This window comes from Cucurbita maxima, unplaced genomic scaffold, assembly GCF_002738345.1.
Source record: "Cucurbita maxima cultivar Rimu unplaced genomic scaffold, Cmax_1.0 Cma_Scf00003, whole genome shotgun sequence".
In the NCBI taxonomy this organism is placed as follows: domain Eukaryota; kingdom Viridiplantae; phylum Streptophyta; class Magnoliopsida; order Cucurbitales; family Cucurbitaceae; genus Cucurbita; species Cucurbita maxima.
Window position 1 is genome coordinate 3,994,323 of NW_019272019.1, and position 20,481 is coordinate 4,014,803.

At 37.4% G+C, this 20,481-nt stretch overlaps 4 protein-coding genes across 8 annotated transcripts in view; all 4 read right to left on the reverse strand.

Annotated features, from left to right (window-relative positions):
- Nucleotides 1-1,878: 1,878 nt before the first annotated feature.
- LOC111476969 (nitrate reductase [NADH]-like) lies at nt 1,879-4,971 on the reverse strand. Its single transcript, XM_023120854.1, has 4 exons — nt 3,916-4,971; nt 3,688-3,828; nt 3,379-3,611; nt 1,879-3,299 (listed from the first exon to the last, which is right to left on the reverse strand). The coding sequence occupies exons 1-4, from the start codon at nt 4,883-4,885 to the stop codon at nt 1,980-1,982; spliced, it is 2,664 nt and encodes an 887-aa protein (XP_022976622.1). The 5' UTR covers nt 4,886-4,971; the 3' UTR covers nt 1,879-1,979.
- A 1,446-nt stretch (nt 4,972-6,417) lies between these two features.
- Nucleotides 6,418-11,837, reverse strand: LOC111476775. 5 transcript variants are annotated; one of them, XM_023120578.1, is made up of 7 exons: nt 11,505-11,837; nt 10,624-11,305; nt 9,712-10,472; nt 9,547-9,636; nt 7,731-8,211; nt 7,444-7,643; nt 6,418-6,878 (listed from the first exon to the last, which is right to left on the reverse strand). In XM_023120578.1, exons 2-7 carry the CDS (start codon nt 10,733-10,735, stop codon nt 6,810-6,812), a joined length of 1,713 nt encoding a protein of 570 aa, XP_022976346.1. In that variant the 5' UTR covers nt 10,736-11,305; nt 11,505-11,837; the 3' UTR covers nt 6,418-6,809. The 5 variants fall into 5 exon arrangements, with proteins under 5 accessions (XP_022976346.1, XP_022976344.1, XP_022976347.1 ...); XM_023120576.1 differs by having other exon boundaries at nt 7,444-8,211; nt 11,537-11,837; XM_023120579.1 differs by having other exon boundaries at nt 7,444-8,211; nt 9,712-10,473; nt 10,628-10,704.
- Nucleotides 11,838-13,607: 1,770 nt separating this feature from the next.
- LOC111476518 (probable glucan endo-1,3-beta-glucosidase BG4) lies at nt 13,608-15,734 on the reverse strand. Its single transcript, XM_023120211.1, has 3 exons — nt 15,631-15,734; nt 15,157-15,551; nt 13,608-14,312 (listed from the first exon to the last, which is right to left on the reverse strand). The coding sequence occupies exons 1-3, from the start codon at nt 15,701-15,703 to the stop codon at nt 13,743-13,745; spliced, it is 1,038 nt and encodes a 345-aa protein (XP_022975979.1). The 5' UTR covers nt 15,704-15,734; the 3' UTR covers nt 13,608-13,742.
- A 1,399-nt stretch (nt 15,735-17,133) lies between these two features.
- Nucleotides 17,134-20,481, reverse strand: part of LOC111477329 (transmembrane protein 87B-like) — a 4,811-nt gene continuing 1,463 nt past the window's right edge. The window contains exons 2-5 of the mRNA XM_023121407.1: nt 18,725-19,661; nt 18,479-18,574; nt 17,756-17,892; nt 17,134-17,674 (exon numbers count right to left, since the gene is read on the reverse strand). Of these exons, the coding sequence (XP_022977175.1) occupies nt 17,500-17,674; nt 17,756-17,892; nt 18,479-18,574; nt 18,725-19,661 (1,345 nt within the window). The 3' untranslated portion in view covers nt 17,134-17,499. The remainder of the gene's footprint in view (nt 17,675-17,755; nt 17,893-18,478; nt 18,575-18,724; nt 19,662-20,481) is intronic.

A 20,481-nucleotide genomic window follows, 5' to 3' on the forward strand; every position in this document is an offset into this window, starting at 1 on the left:
GGGGATCGAGTGTAAACATTAGGATGTAAAAATGGTGTGAGTGAATACGTCAAACACGTGGTCACTCTGACAAGGTGGGCCCCATTTCAGCCGAAATCATAGAAGACTTTTTAAATTATCACTGACATTGGACTGTTTTTTTTTTTTTTTTTTTAAATTTATTTGTGTCATTTTTTTAATAAAATAATTAATATTAAACTTTATGTTAAAAACGTTTTTGCTGTTTTTTTTGTATTTTACTGAAATTTTCTCTTATTTTTTTATTTTTTTTATTTTGTTTTTTTTGACATTTTCTTTTTTCCGTTGAAAACAACTTTTGTTTCTTTACTCATAATGTTAATTGGGTGTCTACGTTTTTTTTATATTTCCAACTTGATGTTCATTACTTACTTAAATCTTTATAAAATGTCCACATTACCCTTCTATTTAATCTCGAGTAAAAAAAATATTTAAAAAAACTTAATTTGGAGATTATTTATGAAGCTTAGATAAAAATTTATAAATTTATAAGAAAAGTTGAATTAATTTTCTTATAATTAATGTGAACATCATAACCTTTATTCTTTTTATCAACAGTGACTTATTTAGTATTTTGTAAAATATTCAAAGCACGTGCTACGTTTATATTTTTCATATAAATGTAAAGTGTTTCTATACAGACGTCGATAAATGTTAAAATGGCTATGAAATTCTTTTTTTAAGGTTAATATTATATGCCACAACCTTTTTTTATTATTATTTTTTTAACTACACCCTTTTAATAAATAAATAAAGGAAAATGGTTGGTAAAAAAAAAAAAGAATTCCATAAAAATTGCATTTTCAATATATTTTTCCATTTTTAAATATATAAAAACCAGCTTGTTTTCCTCTTATTAAAGTATTATTATTATTTTGCAATAAAAGAACCGCAATAATTAAAACATATGATTTATTATAATAATAATTTTATATTACTTTAAATCAAGTGGACGTGGTTCGTGGGCTAAGTTGATGGGCCATGATGAATAAATTGGGCTGGGCTTTTTCTTTGCCATTAATTTGTATTATTTATTTAAACCATTAATAATGAATAAAGAATAAATGGCTAATTAAATATAAAGGTCTGTTAAGTATCTTTATTATTTTAAATTAATTATAAATTATAAACTTTATTGTAATATTTGATTTTACGTTGAACAAATATTTGAAAATTAATTTATTTTAATGGCTTTTAATGTAGTATTTTATTTTTTTATTAAATAATTTAAATTAATATTTATGTTTTTTTAATTGGCTAATACCCACAGTTGTAGGTGCTAAATTTCAATAGGTTAGAGAAATAATATATATATATATTTAATAATATAATATAAAAACCATAAGATTATTGGAGGCATTTAATTATGGCTAATATTTAGTGTAACCCTTCGTATTAAGATTCATGTAATGTGATTATCTCTTTAAAAAAAAAGATCTGCATGACGTATGCATCCAGATATTTTGATTAGTTTTTAATTAGTAGATTGATTAAGCACTAATAAAATTTTAAAAATATCTTAAAGAGATGCCTTTTTTTTATATATATTTCGTCATGTAATTAACACTAAATCTCACTAGTTTTGTATATTTATTTTAAAACTGACCAAAAGCCGACAACATTCTTCCAATTAAACCCTGTTCATAGTAGATGAGTTTTAAAATTGTAAGACTGACGATACATAACGTGCCAAGGTGGACAATATATACTATCTAAACCCTCTTTATAATAGAAGTGTTTTAAAACTGTGAGGTTGACAACGATACGTAACGGACTAATTGTTAGTAATGGCCTTTGATGGTTGCATTTAGTCTTTTTAGAATTGAAGTTAATTTAAAATAAAGTCCTAAATTCGAAAGCTATTTTCAACCTTATATGCATTTCTTTTTTCATACCACTAAAACACGTAGCTTAAAATGAGTTTAGTGTCACAATCACACTTAACACTTAGCTTTACCGAGTCAAAACACCAATAACGAATCAGCGGTGTTGTAGCTCATCTTCTCCAAGTTGGGTTGCACGGCGAACTTAATCATCGGCGGCGGTCCACAAGCCAACGCCAGCGAATCGGCCGACGCTGCCGGAAGATGCTCCCTCATGATACTCTCCGACACCACGCCGACACTATACTCCCACCCTTCTCGTACACTCTCTTGCACCACATACCACACATTGAACCTCTTGTCAGTCCTACTCCATTTATCCAGCTCTTCCCTCATCAAGATATCATTCTCCGTTCTGTTCGCATACACCAAGAACATCTCCGTTTCATCCTCTGGGTCCTTCAAAATCGCCTGCGCCACTTGATATATCGGCGTTATGCCCGTTCCGCCGGCTAACATAGCTAGCTTCTTGGCCTTCTTAGGCTTGCCGTCGACTAGAAAGTGGCCGCGCCCGGTGTATTCGATGTGCCCCAATGGGCCTTTCACTTCAACTTCGGAACCGAGTGGGAGCGAGTCCAAATGCTGCGACATGAGCCCGCCGTTGGGGAATTTGGGGTGGGCGTTTTTGAAGTAGATTTTGACAACCAATTCGAAGTAACCCACTTGGTGGATGCCGCTGGTGGGCGTGTAGGCTCTCATGCATAGCTTGCCGTCTATGTTTGCGCAGAGGAATACGTGTTTACCCACCGGTAATCCAAGCACTTGATCCTCTAATGGCAGAGCGAATCTCAACCGTCTGACGTCGTGGGAGATTGCCGTTTTGGAAATCAATTTGCAAGGGATTTTCTCACGCGGGATTAGAGCCACGCGTCGCGTCTCCGTGATTGGAGCTAAATGGGGGATATTATGATTAACTGTCCCATGAACGGAGGTGTCAGGCGACGAATCCGATGCGTAGCCGGTTGTGATCAACTCGCCGATTCGGTAATCCTCGAGCATTTTCTTCGCTTTGTCGGAGTGAATGGCGTCGAATTCCTCCGTGCAGTCGGTGCCGGCGTTGATGAGAATGCTGTCGGTGCCGCCGGGATGATCCTTGAGGAAGCGGGTGCAGTCGTAAACATGGCCGTGGACGACGATCCAAGCGGATTGGTCGGAGTTGTGGGTTTTGACATCGGATATTGAGTATATGTTTGACGCGGTGTTGATGAACGGCGATGAGATACTCTTCTTCATGGTTTGGTTGTTTTCGGTGGATATCTCGAGGTGTCTCTCTTTAGCCATCCATCCGCCGGACTGGTTTCCCGGCAAAGTTGGGTGTTCGAAAACGATTCCGATCTCTCCCTTGTGCGGCTTGCACATATTGGTTTTGACTCGAAACCAGCAATTGTTCATCATTCCCTGAAAAACCCATAAAGAAATTAAGTAAATTAACGAAGATGAGGCCGTGAATCAGTCAAACGCATCGACACCCACTTACCATGAGATTCCATATGAGCTTCTCCGGCTGAGTGTTGAAGGCCTCATCCCAGGCGCGGACTGCAATTTCCTTGGCCGCAAGCAGGTCAAGAACCTCCACCTCCAGCGACCAGAAACACCAACACCAATACTTCCCGTATTTTGTAGCCTTCTCTGGGCTGTTCAAATCGGAGAGATGCCATGTTTCTCCGCCGTCGAGAGTCACCTCCACTCGTGTCACTTTCTTCCCCCCTCCTGTAATTACTCATTTTTAACTTGAAATTCTCCACACAATGACGCCAAAAAACTGAAAAAAAGACCCAAAACTAACCGGAATATGCATATCCTCTTAACGTATACGGCCGTTGTGTAGTCCATGAGTTTATCGGCAGGATTTCCTCGTGGCATGGTGTGGTTATAACAGAGTTTATGTTCAGTTCGCTGATAATACACTCCGGTTTGTACCACCAAGCTACGAATTCATAATCTCCGCCGTGTTAGTTCTTGTAATGATGAAATTAGAATTGATTATATGATTTGATTTCTGGGTTTTGTTTACCTTCGGCGTTTGTCAATTCTGCATCGACATGGGAGGGGAGGACTTTGTTATCTCTGTAATGGTAATAGCTATCTGATTCTTTTGTGGTTACGATAATGCGTTTTAGCCATTTCACCATCCGGCCGCCGATGAATCCCGGCGTGATGACCCGAACTGGAAATCCGTGGTCCGGTGCTAACAGATCGCCGTTTTGCATATACGCTAGCATTATATCTCTACCTGGGTCCATGGCTACTTCCTTTCTCAGGCTAGTGCCGTACTTGGACCCACCGCCGCCGGGCAAACACTCTGCTCCTTCAAAGCAGACATTGAGGGCCCCTTTCTTACTGCTGAAGATTCCACAGTGCTTTAACACGTCTCGGAGTGGGACCCCTCGCCAGACCGACGTGGAGATCCCGCCGCCGCCCCAGTTGAATCCGATGGTTTTCTTAACCATATTCTGCTCCTTCCGGCGGTTACCGGCGCAGACGAGTGTGACGGGAAATTCCCGGCTACGGAAATCGTTAACGAGTTGGTCCATAGTGAACCGGGTTGGTTTTTTCACTAAACCGCAAATCTCGACGGTCCAATCGTTCCAATTCGCCTTGGGGACCGGGCCGTGGTTACGGACGTAATGAAGCGGAACCGGAGTGATGAACCCATGGTGCATCAAACGGGGCAACGGCGGCTCCGAATTGAAAGGATGTTTACCCGTAAGACGAACCATGGACGCATTTCTCTCAATCCAACCGTCCGCCGTGCCGGAATCTCTCGGATCGTGAACCGACGGCTCCAATTCGCTCAACCCTTTTCGAATCAAGTCGCTGAAATCGGAGTCGTTGTCGTCGTCACTGGAGAAGTCATCATCGCCGGCGTTCTCCATTGCCGCCGTCTTCTTGGGTACGGAGAACTCCGGATTGGAGGGAAAATTACAGCCACGAATGGCGGAATCCAAATGGGGAAACTGACGATTGTGGACAGAGGTAGCCATGTGAAGATGGGTTAGTTCGAGTTCCAGTCGTTTATAAGTGAAAGAAACAGAGGAGTGTTCCCTGAGAGAGAAATGAAGGGAGAGAAGGATTATATAGGGAACAACCCAGAAGAAGACAAGAAATCAAAAGCAAAAGCAAAGATCAAGTTGGCGATGAGGACTAAAATAATATATAAAAAGAATGAATCATCCATAATTTGTTGAGAGGGGAAAGAGTCAGTTTGGGCTGGAGGGCTAAAGAGGCGGTTTGGCGTGCACCGAACATAGCGAGCCAGTGGGTTGTTCTTCAGGTCTACATTATGAGTAAATGGTCAAAAAAGGAGCAAAAAGGGAAGGAACCAAGAGCCCCAAAGGCAGCAAAGATCTAGAGAGGGGGGCATAGCTCGCAACTGGGGGCGGGGGTATCGCAGGGGAAGGTTGGTGGGTGCGGGAAGAGAGGCAGCAGAGAGAGGATAAATGTGGCCTTTGGAGGACGCTTAAGGCCATCCAACCTTAATTCAAACAAACCCTTTATTATTATATATAAATATTCTATCCCAGTAACCATGGACCAACGCAGAAGCAGCCGCATAATTCAGTACAGGAACTCTGGATCCGGTGGGCCATACACAGGACATGGCCATGGACATGGACATGGACATGGACCAAACAAAACAATGCCACCCCCTTCTGCACTCACACCGACCCACTGCCTCCTTACATGAACAAAGTAACTCAAAGACGTTTATTTTTTTTCGCACCTAAAATACGTAATTATCATTATGCTACTCTTGGAAAACGTAACACAGAGTCTACCTGATCCTTCAGAAAACAAAACAAAAAAAAAAAAAAAAAAAAACCAAGTCGGCTACAAAAGCTAGAGNGAACTCTGGATCCGGTGGGCCATACACAGGACATGGCCATGGACATGGACATGGACATGGACCAAACAAAACAATGCCACCCCCTTCTGCACTCACACCGACCCACTGCCTCCTTACATGAACAAAGTAACTCAAAGACGTTTATTTTTTTTCGCACCTAAAATACGTAATTATCATTATGCTACTCTTGGAAAACGTAACACAGAGTCTACCTGATCCTTCAGAAAACAAAAAAAAAAAAAAAAAAAAAAGAACCCAAGTCGGCTACAAAAGCTAGAGTCGAATCCATGGCAATTATTATTACAAAGTATGGTTTGTTAATGTGCTATGGTCCAATAGAGGGATTGAGTTACAGTTGATTAAAGAATTAAATAATCCTCCACTATAGGAAAGACTATTTTTTAATAACAAGAAATGAAAATCTCCAACATACTCTGAAATGGCAGTGGAGGCTGCAGAGGAAGACAGAAACAAATATACTTGGTGCCATAAGGAATCACCGTCCAATTTATGGGAAATGTAAATTTGTTAGTCCTTTTCCTGTCTTGGGATTAAAGATTCATGAAGTTCATGGTAATATTTGCATAATAAACTGCAATAACATCAAACATAAGAAGACTAAGATAAAGAATAATTATGAAGAGGTTAAAATTAAATTTATTTTCTTTTTTTTTTAAGGATGAATGCTTAAAGAGTAACAAAAGAGCCAAAATTCTGGAAATGGGGAAATGGCAGTGACATCTTTAGCTGCAATTGCAAACAAAAAGTACAGCACCTATCCATCCCCTTCCCCTAAGTGTCCTTCAGAACAACGAAAAGACAGCCAAGTTGAAAACTTGTATGCAAGCAGAGACTTCCTATTTTCACTTTATTTGCACTTCGCCAAAGTAACACGCATTCTCTGCATCCTTCCCAACGTTGTCAATTTTTTCTTTTTTTTTTTCTCGTCGAAAGAAAAATAGGAATAAAACCCTAAACCCAACTTACCCCAAAACCAAGTTGATATCAGGCATTTGGGATCACCAAGTCAGATGAGACCCCATAGGAAAGATTTTTCATATTCAGACAGCGCTGGAGGGTTCTGGTAACTTGCATCTGATCGGCTTCAAAGATGGCTTCAGGTTCATGTACTGTAACAAAACAATTGAACACATTCTAAGTGCCCCGAAAATTGTTGTATAAATACAATTTGAGTTCTTAAATTCAATCTTTACTTTAGTAATTCGCCTAATGTCAAACTCCATCACGTATTAAAACAGTAAAATGAAACAAGAAAAAGAAAAGAATGAAGCGACATTGTGAGTTTCGCTTTCTACTGTCTCATGCATAGTCTGTAGCTCAACCCTACAAACTCATGATTTGTTTTCCTTTCTGATAATCGTAGTGGGATATACCCTACAAACATATAACATCTAAAAAAATTTAACATTGTGGGAAACCAATGATAACAAGTCACGCCCATGGTTATTCATGCCTCCTAATCAAAGAATATGGTTGAGAGCGACATATTTTAAGCATAGGCTGGGCTCATGCATATTATTGACCAACATACGAGAAAGGTTAAACACGTCCATGGATATTGGCATCGACATTTGATTCGATAAGAGAACTGACGCTGAAATATAAAAAAAGATGATAAACAGATAATGCAGAAAGCAAGAACTTGAATGAAAAGATAGGCAGCAAGCACCAAACCTGCTGATAAAAAGCATTAATCTCCTCCTCTGTTAGCCCTTCATCCTCTCCTGAATCTTCTTCCCATCCAAGAGAACGAAGAAATGCAACCTCTTCCTCATCTGTACATAATGCTAAGTTAGTGCTCAAACTCTTATTCACAACATCAGAAGACCTCTGAACCTCTTCAGCGGTATCGCCATTGCTAGCTACCTCATCATCTGTAACAGTAGAAGGATGCATTGCAGCATTACCTATTTCCCCGCTCACTAGTCCAGATTTTTCCTTGACGGGAGATGTGAAAATACCTGAATCTTGGAGACTAGTGGAACCATTTACCACAGTTTTCTTCTTTATGAGATTAAAGAAATCATTCCTGCTTTGTAATTGAGTAGAAGGGGGTCTCTTTTCCAAAGTGGATCCTGATTTCAGATCTGATGCAGCTACCTTCCGCTCTAGAGAGGATGAAGGATTCAGGTTGTTTTGGTTCCTCGAAGTGATAGTTGTTGCTGAAGAGGCAACAGAAGAAGGTTGGCAATTTGCAGTTCTACTGTTGACATTACTAATAGGATTTGAGCCATCCTTTAACACGCCATTCTCCCATACTGGTTTAAGAACAAGAAATTTCCCATGAGTGGTCTTCGGAGAATCAGACTTTATTTGTCCACCTCGAAGAGGCTGACTATTATGTTGCCCTAGAGGCAGCTGTTGTTGACCTCCCTTGGCAGGCACATTTACTTCAGCTGTTCTGGATGCTCCTTTGGACTTGGACTTTTCAAAAGAATGAACCTGAGAATAAAAGGAGCCAACAACTTTGAGATAATGCATAGTTTTGCAGCCAACATATTACAATCGTCTTCTACAACATGAGGTCGGAAGGAATATTATTTCACCAGGAAAAAAAATAAATAAATAAATAAAATCTCATATGTATAATAACCACGAAAGCTTCTTTGTAACCAAGAATGTTGTTTAAAAAGACAGCTGATTCTCCTTCAACTCTTAAAAAAAAGGGCTGAGAAAAAGAAGATTCCCAAATCAGAATTAAAATAGAGAAACAGATTATACAAAACAATGCCATCAGTATTGCTCAAAATGGGACTGACCCGACGAAATAGAGTACAATGAAGGCAGGCTTGCAATTAAAGGAGAATGAGATTGAATATAAAAAAAGCACCGTGGAAACTGTCCATTTGTAGGGTATGGTAGGATCCTCTAGATAGGCGGGTCACTAGCTGCAGAACTGGCCAATGTGTTGCAGTGGAACAGGAATTCAGAGGACAAGACAGTCTGTTTAGTGAGATCGTGTTTAAATGCCAATGATCTGCTTTACGGGAGATATGCATGTAAGAAATAGAAATTTTTTCCAAGACTCCTACAGAGAACCTTCATATCTTTGAGAAAATGTTTCTTTTGTGGATTTGACTATGAATCCACAATTTATGTGCTGAACTCGGAGACATCATTTTCACATTTTCATCACGTCTTATAGAACCATTCTCTTTCATTATTGTTTTTTAGAAGAAAAAATATGTTCACCTAAGAAGTGGTCAATTACAGGTCTTACCTATTCAGCAATAAAATAAGATCATAAATGATTATGCTTAACAATGAGATGAACTAGTTTCATTTCCATTTTATTACTGAAATGTTCTACTCAACAACACCGCACTTATAAATTTTCAATCAACATGTTCTCATTCACCTGAATGCTCAATTATGTAAATCCAATGGTGAACAGATCAGAACAACTTCCTATGCGGATCAAAATATCCAAATTTAAACTTCTAAAAAAAGTTTATTTGTTCACACGATGCCATCACGTTTTTTAGCTATGAGACCATATTTAATCTATTATTATTTTACCCATATTTTGCCTCCAGAAACTGAATGGGCCTAAGGTAACCATGAGAAGGAAGTATAGCATGCAAACAATTCTTGAAAAAAGCTTCTGTCCATGGATTAAAAACTAGTAATCTCCAAAGACATTTTTTTACTAATACAATTGGCCAGAAGATAGCAACGAAGTATTAGGTACAAAGAAGATAAACAAAAGAGTATGGAAAAATATGGATTTCTGTTGCATGAACTATAAACAAAAAGTGTGGCTGGAGAAAAACTTACAGAAACTTTGGGCATCGAAGGTGTTACTGGGATTAATTGCCGGGACTGCTTAATAGCCAATTCCTCAAGCCTTTGTGTCGTGACAGATAACTACAAACAAATAATGAAATTATATCAACTGCAGCAAATGTTTTCTTCAAGCGCTTAAGAGGAGAAAGTAACCACCTCAGTTGACTGATGAGTAACACGAGATCGTGTTGGTGCCTGTGTTAAAGCCTCGGCCATCTTGCGTGGAGTTGTTGCATTTGGGGACCCCAAACCAGAATTGGCAGCAACACTCTGTTGAACAAATGATGGAGCAGTCATACTGCCTGTGACTACAGTCGGCACCTCGGCCAACGCTGATGTCCATCCTTCCCGACCAATCAAAGTTGAATTTCCAATAGGAAAGCTCTGAACAGATGTGGTCAAGCCAGGAGATGATACTCTACCTACATCTGGCCATCCTTGCCTTTCTTCTGATCCAAGTGATGGAAAATCCTCGTAAAAACCAGCCTTATCAGTGATACCGGTAATGGTACTTCCTGAATGAAAGCCATTACTGTTAGCCTTATGATTATAGCTTCCACTTTTCAAGTCACCAGCATGTCTTTGAGGATATAAATCACCAGGCTTCCTAGATACCATTGAATGAGAACGCCGCAAAGTTTCCTTCTCGACTCTACCGGTAAACGTGTTTACCAGAGGGCTAGAAAAGTCATGACCCCAGGGGTCCCCAAGATTAGACAGTTCTTTCTCCTTCTCACGGTCCCTATCATGATGATTCCTATTAAAACTACTGTAAGCATTCTTTCCAGACCCATTACTAGAACTCCTCCTTGAGCTTGATGAAGATGACCGATCCAAGAATTCAAAGTGTGGTTTATCCATATCGCTAATGCTCTTCGAAGTTCTACTCCTCGAGCATTGAGATTGAGAAGTACCATCTAGTAAACAAGAGTAATAACAAATTGCTGAATATAATGAAAAACCACAAAGGGAGAAAAAGCATTTCGACCATAGAATCTTTAAAATAAAAATAAGATAGTATTGAAAATGAATAGGTCAGTGTCAGAACTATAATAAACTATAAATTACCGGTGGTGTGAGAACTAGACGATGCAGATTGTTGAGCTGAATTCCCACTCCCAGAGAGACTTCCAGAAATTCTCAGCCACTCTGGAACAAATGTAGGTTCACTTCTTTCCATAATGAGAATTGAACATGATCAAGCATAACAGCATAATACTTCTTGCATCCTTAACCACATTCTTTGAATAATTATCAACAAAAAGTACCACCAGAAGTACTAAGGATGGAAAGGAAAGATTTGATTCGACCTAAATAAAAATTATAATCCTCATCTACTGACTTGCAGACGACGCCCTGTCTTGCAGACTTTTTCTCCACCGACAACAAAATCTGCCTTATAAATCATAACGACTACAAACCGGACATATCCATGCATGACAGTGAAACCAGAACTGAGCTCTAATTCAGAATGACAACCGCAAAGTTTCGAAGCCTGGCCGCAAAAGAACGCAATGGCAATGATATAAAGACTATTCGAAAGAAAATGCAACGGAAGGAAGAAGAGCAACTCTCTTTCCCCCATCCATCGTTACCAAATAACGGACTGGAAGCAAGCGGCAATGACTCAGAAGCCTCTCATCTCAGCGTAAAACGGCAGTAGAAACAGGAATGAAGAATATACGTAGGTTGACAGAATTTGGAAGCAACACTTGAAACCCGGCAAAGAAATTCAATCAGAAGAAGACCCCTAAAGAGGAGCAAAACATCAGAGAAAACAACAAACAGAAGTGCAAATAATAAAACGCTAGAGCATAGTACATAACATATAAACTTCGATTCCAGAATCTATAATCATAAACAAAACAAAACAAAAAAAATTCAAAAACTAAATAAACCAAAGTAAATCCTAAGAAATAAGCAATACGGAGGGATTAACAAAGAATAACCCTTGAAATCAGTGATTGAAATTGGAACGAACCGAAAACAAAAGAAGTTCCGAGTAAGTGGTGGAAGGAAGGGTGTATCGCAACAATGCGTCCGAGAATAATGCAAAAGCTTGAAAGCAGAAAGCAGATATCTATGGAGAAATCGGCGAAGAAGTTGAAGAAAATGAGGAGAGAATTTCCGCCGGAGACGCAATGGAAATTGAGTTTGTTCTTAATGGTCGGCCATGCGAGAGACGACGAGAAGGGAATTGGAGGAAGCAAACCAGAAGAGATTGAATACTGGGAATGCAACATGCGAAGAACGGCACTCTTCTCTTCACAGGAGAAAATAAATAAAATCCTTTTTCATTAATAATTTAAAAAAAAAAAAAAACAAAAACAGCTACTTAAGTCTTCCCTAATCTCTACGAACCGTATTTATATACATAATTATTCCTAATTTATTTAAATTTAAAAAAAATCAAATTTGACAAAGTCATCTATTTAATAATTAATTAATTAATTTTTTTTTAATTTAGTTTATTTAGAGTCAATTATAATATCTTCTAATCTTCTTCTTTCAAAATCAAATCTGAGCTTTTTTTAGTTAAAATCTTTACCAATTTTTCGAATTTTAAATCTAATTAATTAATTTACCATTAATTTAAATATATCTTATCTAAGTGCATATAATTACCAAGTTAAGATTAACATTGTGATTAAGGAAAGTAATAAATGTCCAATATTATTTATATATAAATTTTATATAAATATATTAAGTTAGCGATGTAATTAAAATAATACTTGGGAATAGGAGGTTATCTTTTTCTAAATATTTGACATTTTAAAAAAATAAAGAAAAATAAAATATATATATATATATATTGGAAGAATTGAAAGGGCGGAAGATCTAAATATAACCGTGCCTCATTTAGTAAATTATGTTTGAATGAGTGATTTTTTATTTATTTATTTATTTTTAATAATATCTCACCTCACCCCTAAATAAGGAAGGAAGATATTATTTTATTTTATTTTTTATTTTTATTTTTATTTTTTTTAAGTCGGTTGTGAGTCAATTAGTTTCAAAGATTAAAGCTAAAAAATCATTTACAAAATATGGCTAATTTTAAACGGCAAAATTCTGATTTTTTTCTTCGCTAAATTAAATTTTTTTTTAAATTAAAATTTTAAAGTTGGAATAATATCTTTAAATTTTATATTTTATTTTTAAAATATCGGCAATTTGTTTAGGCAAATCCGTAGATTTGATTTTTTGTTGGCTAAATTAATATATATAAAAAAAAAAAAAAAACTAAATTTTTAATATTTGAATAATATCTTTAAATTTTAAATATATATATATATATATATATAATAATTTTTTAAGGAGATTATCAATATTTTATTTTAAAAATATCGGTAACTAAGTTTAAAGATTAATATTAACTACTATTTTAAAAAAACATTAAAAAGTTTGATTAATATTAACTATTATTTAAAAAAACTTTAAAATTTTTGATTAATATTAACTACTATTTAAAAAATATTTATAAAATTTTAAATGCAGTAAAAAATATTATTTCGGAAGGAGTATTTTAGAAATGATAAAGTATTTTTTTAATTTTTTTAAAAAAATTTAAGTTTTTAAAGTTTTTTTAAAAATATTTTTAGCACTAATAAAAGTAATCTCCACTGAAAAATATTCATAATTTCATTTAAATTAACGAAAATTATATTTTTTTAAATAAAAAATTTAAAGATATTTTTAAATACTATTAAAGGTCAATATTTTTAAAATCATCTTAGTTAAGAGTACTTTTAAAACAAAATATTAACGGGTTCATCTATATATATATATATATCCCGTATTTTCAATAGCAGAGTTAAACTAGTAACACGAAGATTTTCAGTCCTCTACACTGCAACTGAGCAATATCGGGCATTTCCGACACCTTATCCTTATTTATTTTCATAGCAAACTGGTCAGACGAAGATTTTGAGTCCTCTGTTGAGCGATACTGACCATTTCATTTCCTACACATTATCGTTATTGTCAATAGTATATATATATAAATAAATGTTTTTAAAAGATTAAAGGATATTTTTTAGAATTTTTTTTAATTTAAGATTTTTGAGCTATTTTTATTAATTCAAACGATTTTTCAATGTGTGACAAGCCCATGGGCCTTCGTCAACCGAATCCCAATTTGGGCCAAAAGCCCAAACCCAAATTAGTGAGACATATAAATTCATAATTCAGCAATTCCATAACGGATAAACCGGATGCATATTGGGATAAAACATCCCAAAGTTCTGTTCAACCCCCGCCGTCTTCAAATTCTCATTGAACATCTCGAACAAAACGCCGTCGTATTTTACATTCGGCCTCTTCGGCGTTCCGGCGCCGCTCCTCACATGTTCCACAAACTTCTTGTTATACGTCGCCGCATTATCAACGCTCGTGAACGGATCGTTCCCTTTGCTCGGCCATCCAGTCTCCGAGATGTCGATTCGCACTCCCTCCGCGCCGATCTTCTCCAGCGCCGAGTAGAAAGAATCGACCATCGCGTCGAACAGATTGAAGTACTGTAAGTTTCCGTCCACCACCACCGGCGCGGTGGATGTGAAGAGAGCGTAATCGAGCGAGATTTGTTGTGGGTTTGATGCGTATGCGAAATATGTGTACGCGTTCAACAGTAATGGTGCGCCGGATGTCCCCAAAACTAGAGTGATGTCTTTTAAGGGTCCGATGGCGGTGGTAGAGAATGCTCCGGCGGAAGGTGGGTGTGAGACTGCCAATGCTGACATGGGCACCACGGTCGACACCTGAAAGTGACGACAAAATCTAATTAAGTTTATAAGTAAAAGTAGGAGTTCAGGGAGGATTTGTTGTTCGAGAATTTTGGAGGGAATACTAAGTTGCCTCATTCAATGATCATGAGTTTATAGACATAGGAGTCGATCACGAGTTTATGGGCATGGGAGCCTAATTTGAATTTGGGAAGGATGCGTTTATGGGAGCCTAATTTGGGAAGCCTAAGGGCATGGGAGCCTAATTTTGGAAGGATCATGAGTTTATGGGTATGGGAGTTGAGCCTAATTTACCCAATGATCATGCAGCCTAATTTAGTCAATGATCATAGGTTTATGGGTATGGGAGCCTAATTTAGGCAATGATCATGGATTTATGGGTATGATGAATTTAAGGAATGATCATGGGGTTTATGCTCAGCGAATTTAAGGAATGATCATGGGTTTATGCTCAACAAATTTAAAGAATAATCATGGGTTTATGCTCATGGGTTTATGGGTATGGGAGTCCCACGGTGGTGGCTAATTTAAGGAAGGATCATTTTATGGGTATGGGAGTTCCACAGTGGCTAATTAAGGGAATGATCATGAGTTTATGGGTATGGGAGTCCCGTGTAGCTCATTTAGAGGATGATCATCATGAATTTATGGGTTTATGGAGTCCGACAATGGGTTTAGGGAGTCCCACCACGATAATTAATTTAGGAAATAATCATGGGTTTATGGAGTCCTACCCACCCTGACTAATTTAGGAATTTAGGGAATGATAATGAGTTTATAAGATCTAGGATCATTAGGGAATCATCGTAATACAGGGAATATCATACCTGATGAGGAATTCCTAAAATTTAACTCTCACCTTAATGTCGCTTTTGACGCCGGCAATAACAAGCGCCTGCATAATATTCTTAATAGCATTGGCGACAAATGGCGCCGCCGCATCGTCAGGGACAACCTCATTACCGACAGTAATGTATGCAATATTAACACTCTTGTAATAAGGAACCACATTAGCATTAACCCAAGAATTCGCCGCTAATTGGTCGGCAGCAAACCCCTTAATATCCTCATTTCTCGTTCCCAACCACACCACTAAATTCCTCCGCCCTTTCAAGGCATCAAGAACCGAATGATTGGGCTCATATACCCGCAAAATGTCTATCCCACACCGCCCATATAACTCAACCACCTCACTCGGCACCGGAAGATTGTCGCCGTTCAGCCCGTAGTTCACTCCGACCGCGCCTAACCCACCTAGAACACAAGCTCAACAAATAAGAGGGAGAAGACAAACAAAAAAACAATTTTTTTAAAAAAGCGACAAATTGATTACTTATGAGAAGGGCTTGATCGGAGAAGATGAAGAGGAGGAGAAGGGCGGCGGAGGCTGGGCCGAAGAAATCCATGGTGGTTTAAGGTGTGGTGAACAAGGCTGAGGAGATTTTATAGGGAGTTAAAAATTAGGGGCGGGGATTACGAGAAAATTAGATGTTTATTAGTGGGTTTCAAATTAAGGAATTAGAGATACGAGTTGACCTGTAAATGTTGTCGAATCCACCACATCCAAATGGTTGCGAGAATTCTCTTATTTATAATCATTTATATAATACACAAATATGTAAATTACAAATAATATGGAAATAGCACTCAAAGAAAATAAAATGACAAATATGGTAAGCCTAATATAAAGCAAATAAAATATCTATATTTGCCTGATAATGAAGGGTCAACTATCCTCAAAGCTTGTTCCATTTAGCCTAATATAGTGTGGTAGTTAATAATACTCCAAGCTTGTTCCATTTGTTGCCAAATGAGCGATGTGTTTATATGGAAAGAACTTTCAAATATTTTTAGATGGGCCAGAATCTAATTTTTTTTTTTATTAATGAAAAAGGTTTAATTAATTATTAGTAATTGGTGTTTTTATTGGAATATGAATTAATATGATTTATTTTAAGATTAATTATAGATAATAAACTCGATTTCTTTCTATTGATAAGTTGATAATTAAATTTATTACTGATTAATCAATAATGTAGTGCAGACATTTATCATATTAACTTTATGGGAATGATTGATGATTTGCAGTGGTATAGTGTATAATATATAAACATCCATTTATTATTTGGAGTTAAAAAAGTTAGGAGGACAATATTTGCTAGGTAGGCTTGGATCGTTACATATGGTATTAGAGCTAGATACTAGACGATGTGCTAGCGAAGAGACTGTTTTCCGAAGGGGTAGACATGAGATGGTGTGCCAGTAAAGACATCGAGTCTCGAAGAGGGTGAATTTGGTGGGAGTCCCACATTGATTGGAGAAATGAGCGATCGAAGATGGTGGATTTGGTGGGAGTCCCACATTGATTGGAGAAAAGAGCGAGGGATCCCAGATGAGGGAACCCTAAGAGAGCCACCGACTCCAACTACCGTCTATGTAGGATCCATAATAGATCTGACCAACTGCCCATCCTACCTCCTCTACATTCTTGACAAATCCGCTATTGACAATAAGGATGTGTAGGAAATGGCCAGTATCGCTCAGTTGGTAGAGTAAAGGACTCAAAATCTTCGCCTCACAGTTTGCTGTGAAAATAAACAAGGATAATGGGTCGAGGACGTAGAGTCCTAAATGGGGATGTATTATGAGATTTTGCCTCTCTTAAGGAAGAGAACGAAACATTTTTTATAAGAATATGAAAACCTATCCTTAGCATATACGTTTTAAAAACTTTGAGGGGAAGCCTGTAGAGGAAAACCCAAAACCTAAAAAAGAAAGCTAAAAAAGAACAATATTTGTTAGCGGTGGACTTAGACCATTAGAAAAGATAGAGATCGGCAGCAAAGATTCCAATATTTCTTTAAAGCTAGGAGCTAAAAGAAAAAGAACGATTCCCAGTATCAAGGTTCTCAAGAATTCAACCAACATATATGCAGACACTGCTTTACAAAATAAATGAAGATAATGGGCGTGAAAAAGAATAGCAGAAAACTCCTCTGGTTTAGCCTTGCATTACATTTCATCACAATATACACACACACACACACACACACACACTCCTTTGTGGTGGTGCCATGTTGCATGGTCCTCACTTTCAAGATGACGCTTTGGTTAAGTATTTGGGTGATCTCGGCGAGGACTCCCCCCATGGAACTGGACTTTCTGCAGATCTTAACAAAAAGGCTGAATGAAAGGTGACCCATCATTCTCTTTTATCCTCTTCCCTGTCATCTTCATCAAACTCGACGGAGTTTCCAACGTCCTTCTCGATCCGATCTTGCTTCACTAGACTCAGTTCACTCTCTGGCTTTGCTCGGTTTAGGGATTGAGCCTCTTCGTCATCGGATTGAGCTCCAATTTCGTCAGAGTAAGCATACCTTGGTTCATGATTGTTAAGTTAGGATAAAGCTGATTGTAGAGGAGAAAAAAAATTAAGATATTGAGAAATATAAAAATACCGTTGAGAACTCTGTGATGGTGCCCAGAGATAGCAGATAACGCACAGCAAAGAAAATGCAAGGATGTTCCAAAACGCAGTTATGATCCAAGCACTCTGCCACCTTTCATTGAAGGGATCTGTCGCCTTGAAGTAGACCTATAATATGCAAAAACTTATCATGAAAAATCCCTGAGAGAACGTTCTAATCGATAGGTAAATAATAACAATAATAATCTTAAAAAGAAGATTAGAGATATAAGACAACTAGAGAAATTGAAAGCGAAGTATATGACGCAGAGTAAGTTCATTGCCTGGTTGAAGTTAGCAATACATTCAGAGAGAGATAAAGATATGAAAAGAAATCCTTCCAATCTACTTCAGAATCAAGAATCGACCAGAATAATTATCTACTTCCCCAAAAAGTTGACTTCCCACAAAAAGAACTACAACACGTGCCGATCATACACGCCCACAACAACAATAAGACACCGTTGGCAAGTCGCAAAAAACAATCTATATGGTTGGAGTAGCTGTCATAATGATTTTGCACTAAGTACGACACACAGCATGCATCGTTCTGAAGATGCGTCGTGCATGAACTTCGTGACCCTTTTTTTCTTTCTATATTTTAGTTTCCATATGGTAAAGCATTAGGTTGGCACTAATAGTGCTGACGGCTGAGATCTATATATGCACCTACATGGATAGAGGAATAAAATGTGTATAGAGATTGAAATCATACCTCATACACTATCCAAGCAACAGAAGCAATAACAGTGGCTACCAATGCATTTGAGAACTTCCTATATATTTCCAACTTAACAGAGCTCCTCTTCATCTGAAAAAAAAAAAAACAAAAAACAAAAAACAAGTTTATCGTACAAAATGAGTACAAAGATACTGAGGCAAAGACGAATAGAAAAAAAAAGGTTAATGAAAGGATGCACACTGTTAAACATGGCGGATTTCAGGAGTAGGAAAGCAATACCTGTAATTGCTCTAGCGTCCTTGAAAGGGAAGTAAATATCCATAATATTAAAAAGGCATCTAGGAATGCATCAGGGAGGACTAGGAACAGTCTTGCTCTTCCAGAAACATCATTTATAGTCCCAACATACTCTGTAATATCCAATAACTCAGATGCCAAGAAGTAAGTTACCCCTAGAAGAAGAACTTTTGAGGTAAGACCACCAAGAGTAGGCCGCACAACACCATAACCCATGGAAATTGACAGTATAAGAAGCCGCGTAACTGTTTTTCTTATAGCACCAACAGTCACCACCCATGTTGTGATTACAACTGGCCTAATGCCTGTATCATTGAAGTTTACATATTCAAAGTACCAAAGAACCATCTCAAATAATCCAAGAGCAATTACGACTGTGATGCAATGCTGAAGTTGCAGAATATCCCTCCAGAACCTCACATACTGAGATAACCAAACGACAGTAAGCAATAAATATGCGAGTGACATGAATACATAAAATCTCATTAAAGAGAACATCCGTCCGGGTAAATAACCATAGGGATTTTTCCACTTTGTCCTCCCACTCATCACTAATCCTTTGAGGTTTGGATCGCATGTTACAAAGAACAAGCTATACATTCCTGTTTTTGTAATGGGAACTTCCACATCATCCATAACAGTGTACAAATAATTGCCACTGAATTGTACATTTAAAACAACAGGCCAATTAATATCCGATGCAGAAGGTCTTCTAATGACTTCTCCTTGTTTACATCCTTCAAGCTTAGCTAGATCTGGAGTGCAACATATAGCTCTCTGTCCACCATATGCAGAACCACCAATGTTATCACGGTCCGCAGCCTCAAAGATGATAACCTGTATCAACCCTGTGCTATGCTCCATGTCTGTATGTAGGTCAGCAGCAGCCTTGCTCCTCCAAAAGGTGATATTATAAAATCTGTCCCATTTGTAGAAGTCATGAATACACAGTCTTACTGTGGGAAAAATAGGAAGGAAGGGCAAAATATTCTTTTATAAAAATCCACATGCAGAGTATAAACATTCAGTGAGCTACATTACAGCATGGCATAAATTTTTGGAAAACCAGTTTTTGCGAAAAGTTAAATTCATTAAAGCAATTTCAAGGACGCATACAGATAGGTTATCTTTAGAAACAAAAAATTAAATTACTGTCAAGTTGTTCAAAACCAGTTTATTTAATCAACTAGTAGTTCTAAATATGATTTTTAAGCAAACGGAAATTCTTCTAAGGATATAGTTCATATTTAAGCACGTCTTAGTGCCCCACTTATAGGAAGTACTAAGGCATTCTAGTGGCATGATACTTCCAATAACGTAAAGCAATAAATAAATCCAAGCACTAAACTAAGAGCCACATCATTGGAACTACAGTGCTACTCTGGTCACATTTTCAGCAATAAAGAAAACGCAGTCTTTATTTTTTTATAACCAAGAGTCAGAGCTTCGCTCCCATTTACTCGGGGGCACCCACAGCCTCTCCTCAAGGCCTGGACCCAGAAAACAACAAGGGTTTTTAGTATTTATCTCACCCAAAAGTTGGAAGAACTTCGGACCTTAAGGAAAATGACTCTTTACATGTACCAATCCCAAAAGATAAGAAGCCAACCTGAAAAAAATGGAAGAATCCCCGAGGTTGCGATTCATGTGATACATCGACTCAATTCATTTAAGATTGACAAAGAAACCTTGATTTTTTTTTTTTTTTTTTTTTTTTTTTTTTTTTTTTTTTTTTTTTT

Excerpts from the sequence above, each read along its gene's own strand:
- LOC111476969 (XM_023120854.1), bottom strand. The coding sequence starts at position 4,885 with ATGGCTACCTCTGTCCACAATCGTCAGTTTCCCCATTTGGATTCCGCC. Across the intron at positions 3,612-3,687 it reads AAGAGGATATGCATATTCCG|GAGGGGGGAAGAAAGTGACA; the intron begins GTTAGTTTTGGG and ends GAGTAATTACAG. Across the intron at positions 3,300-3,378 it reads AGCTCATATGGAATCTCATG|GGAATGATGAACAATTGCTG; the intron begins GTAAGTGGGTGT and ends TGGGTTTTTCAG.
- LOC111476775 (XM_023120576.1), bottom strand. The coding sequence starts at position 10,735 with ATGGAAAGAAGTGAACCTACATTTGTTCCAGAGTGGCTGAGAATTTCT. Across the intron at positions 10,473-10,623 it reads GTCTAGTTCTCACACCACCG|ATGGTACTTCTCAATCTCAA; the intron begins GTAATTTATAGT and ends CTTGTTTACTAG. Across the intron at positions 6,879-7,443 it reads TTAATGCTTTTTATCAGCAG|TACATGAACCTGAAGCCATC; the intron begins GTTTGGTGCTTG and ends GTTTTGTTACAG.
- LOC111476518 (XM_023120211.1), bottom strand. The coding sequence starts at position 15,703 with ATGGATTTCTTCGGCCCAGCCTCCGCCGCCCTTCTCCTCCTCTTCATC. Across the intron at positions 15,552-15,630 it reads CGATCAAGCCCTTCTCATAA|GTGGGTTAGGCGCGGTCGGA; the intron begins GTAATCAATTTG and ends CTTGTGTTCTAG. Across the intron at positions 14,313-15,156 it reads GCGTCAAAAGCGACATTAAG|GTGTCGACCGTGGTGCCCAT; the intron begins GTGAGAGTTAAA and ends CGTCACTTTCAG.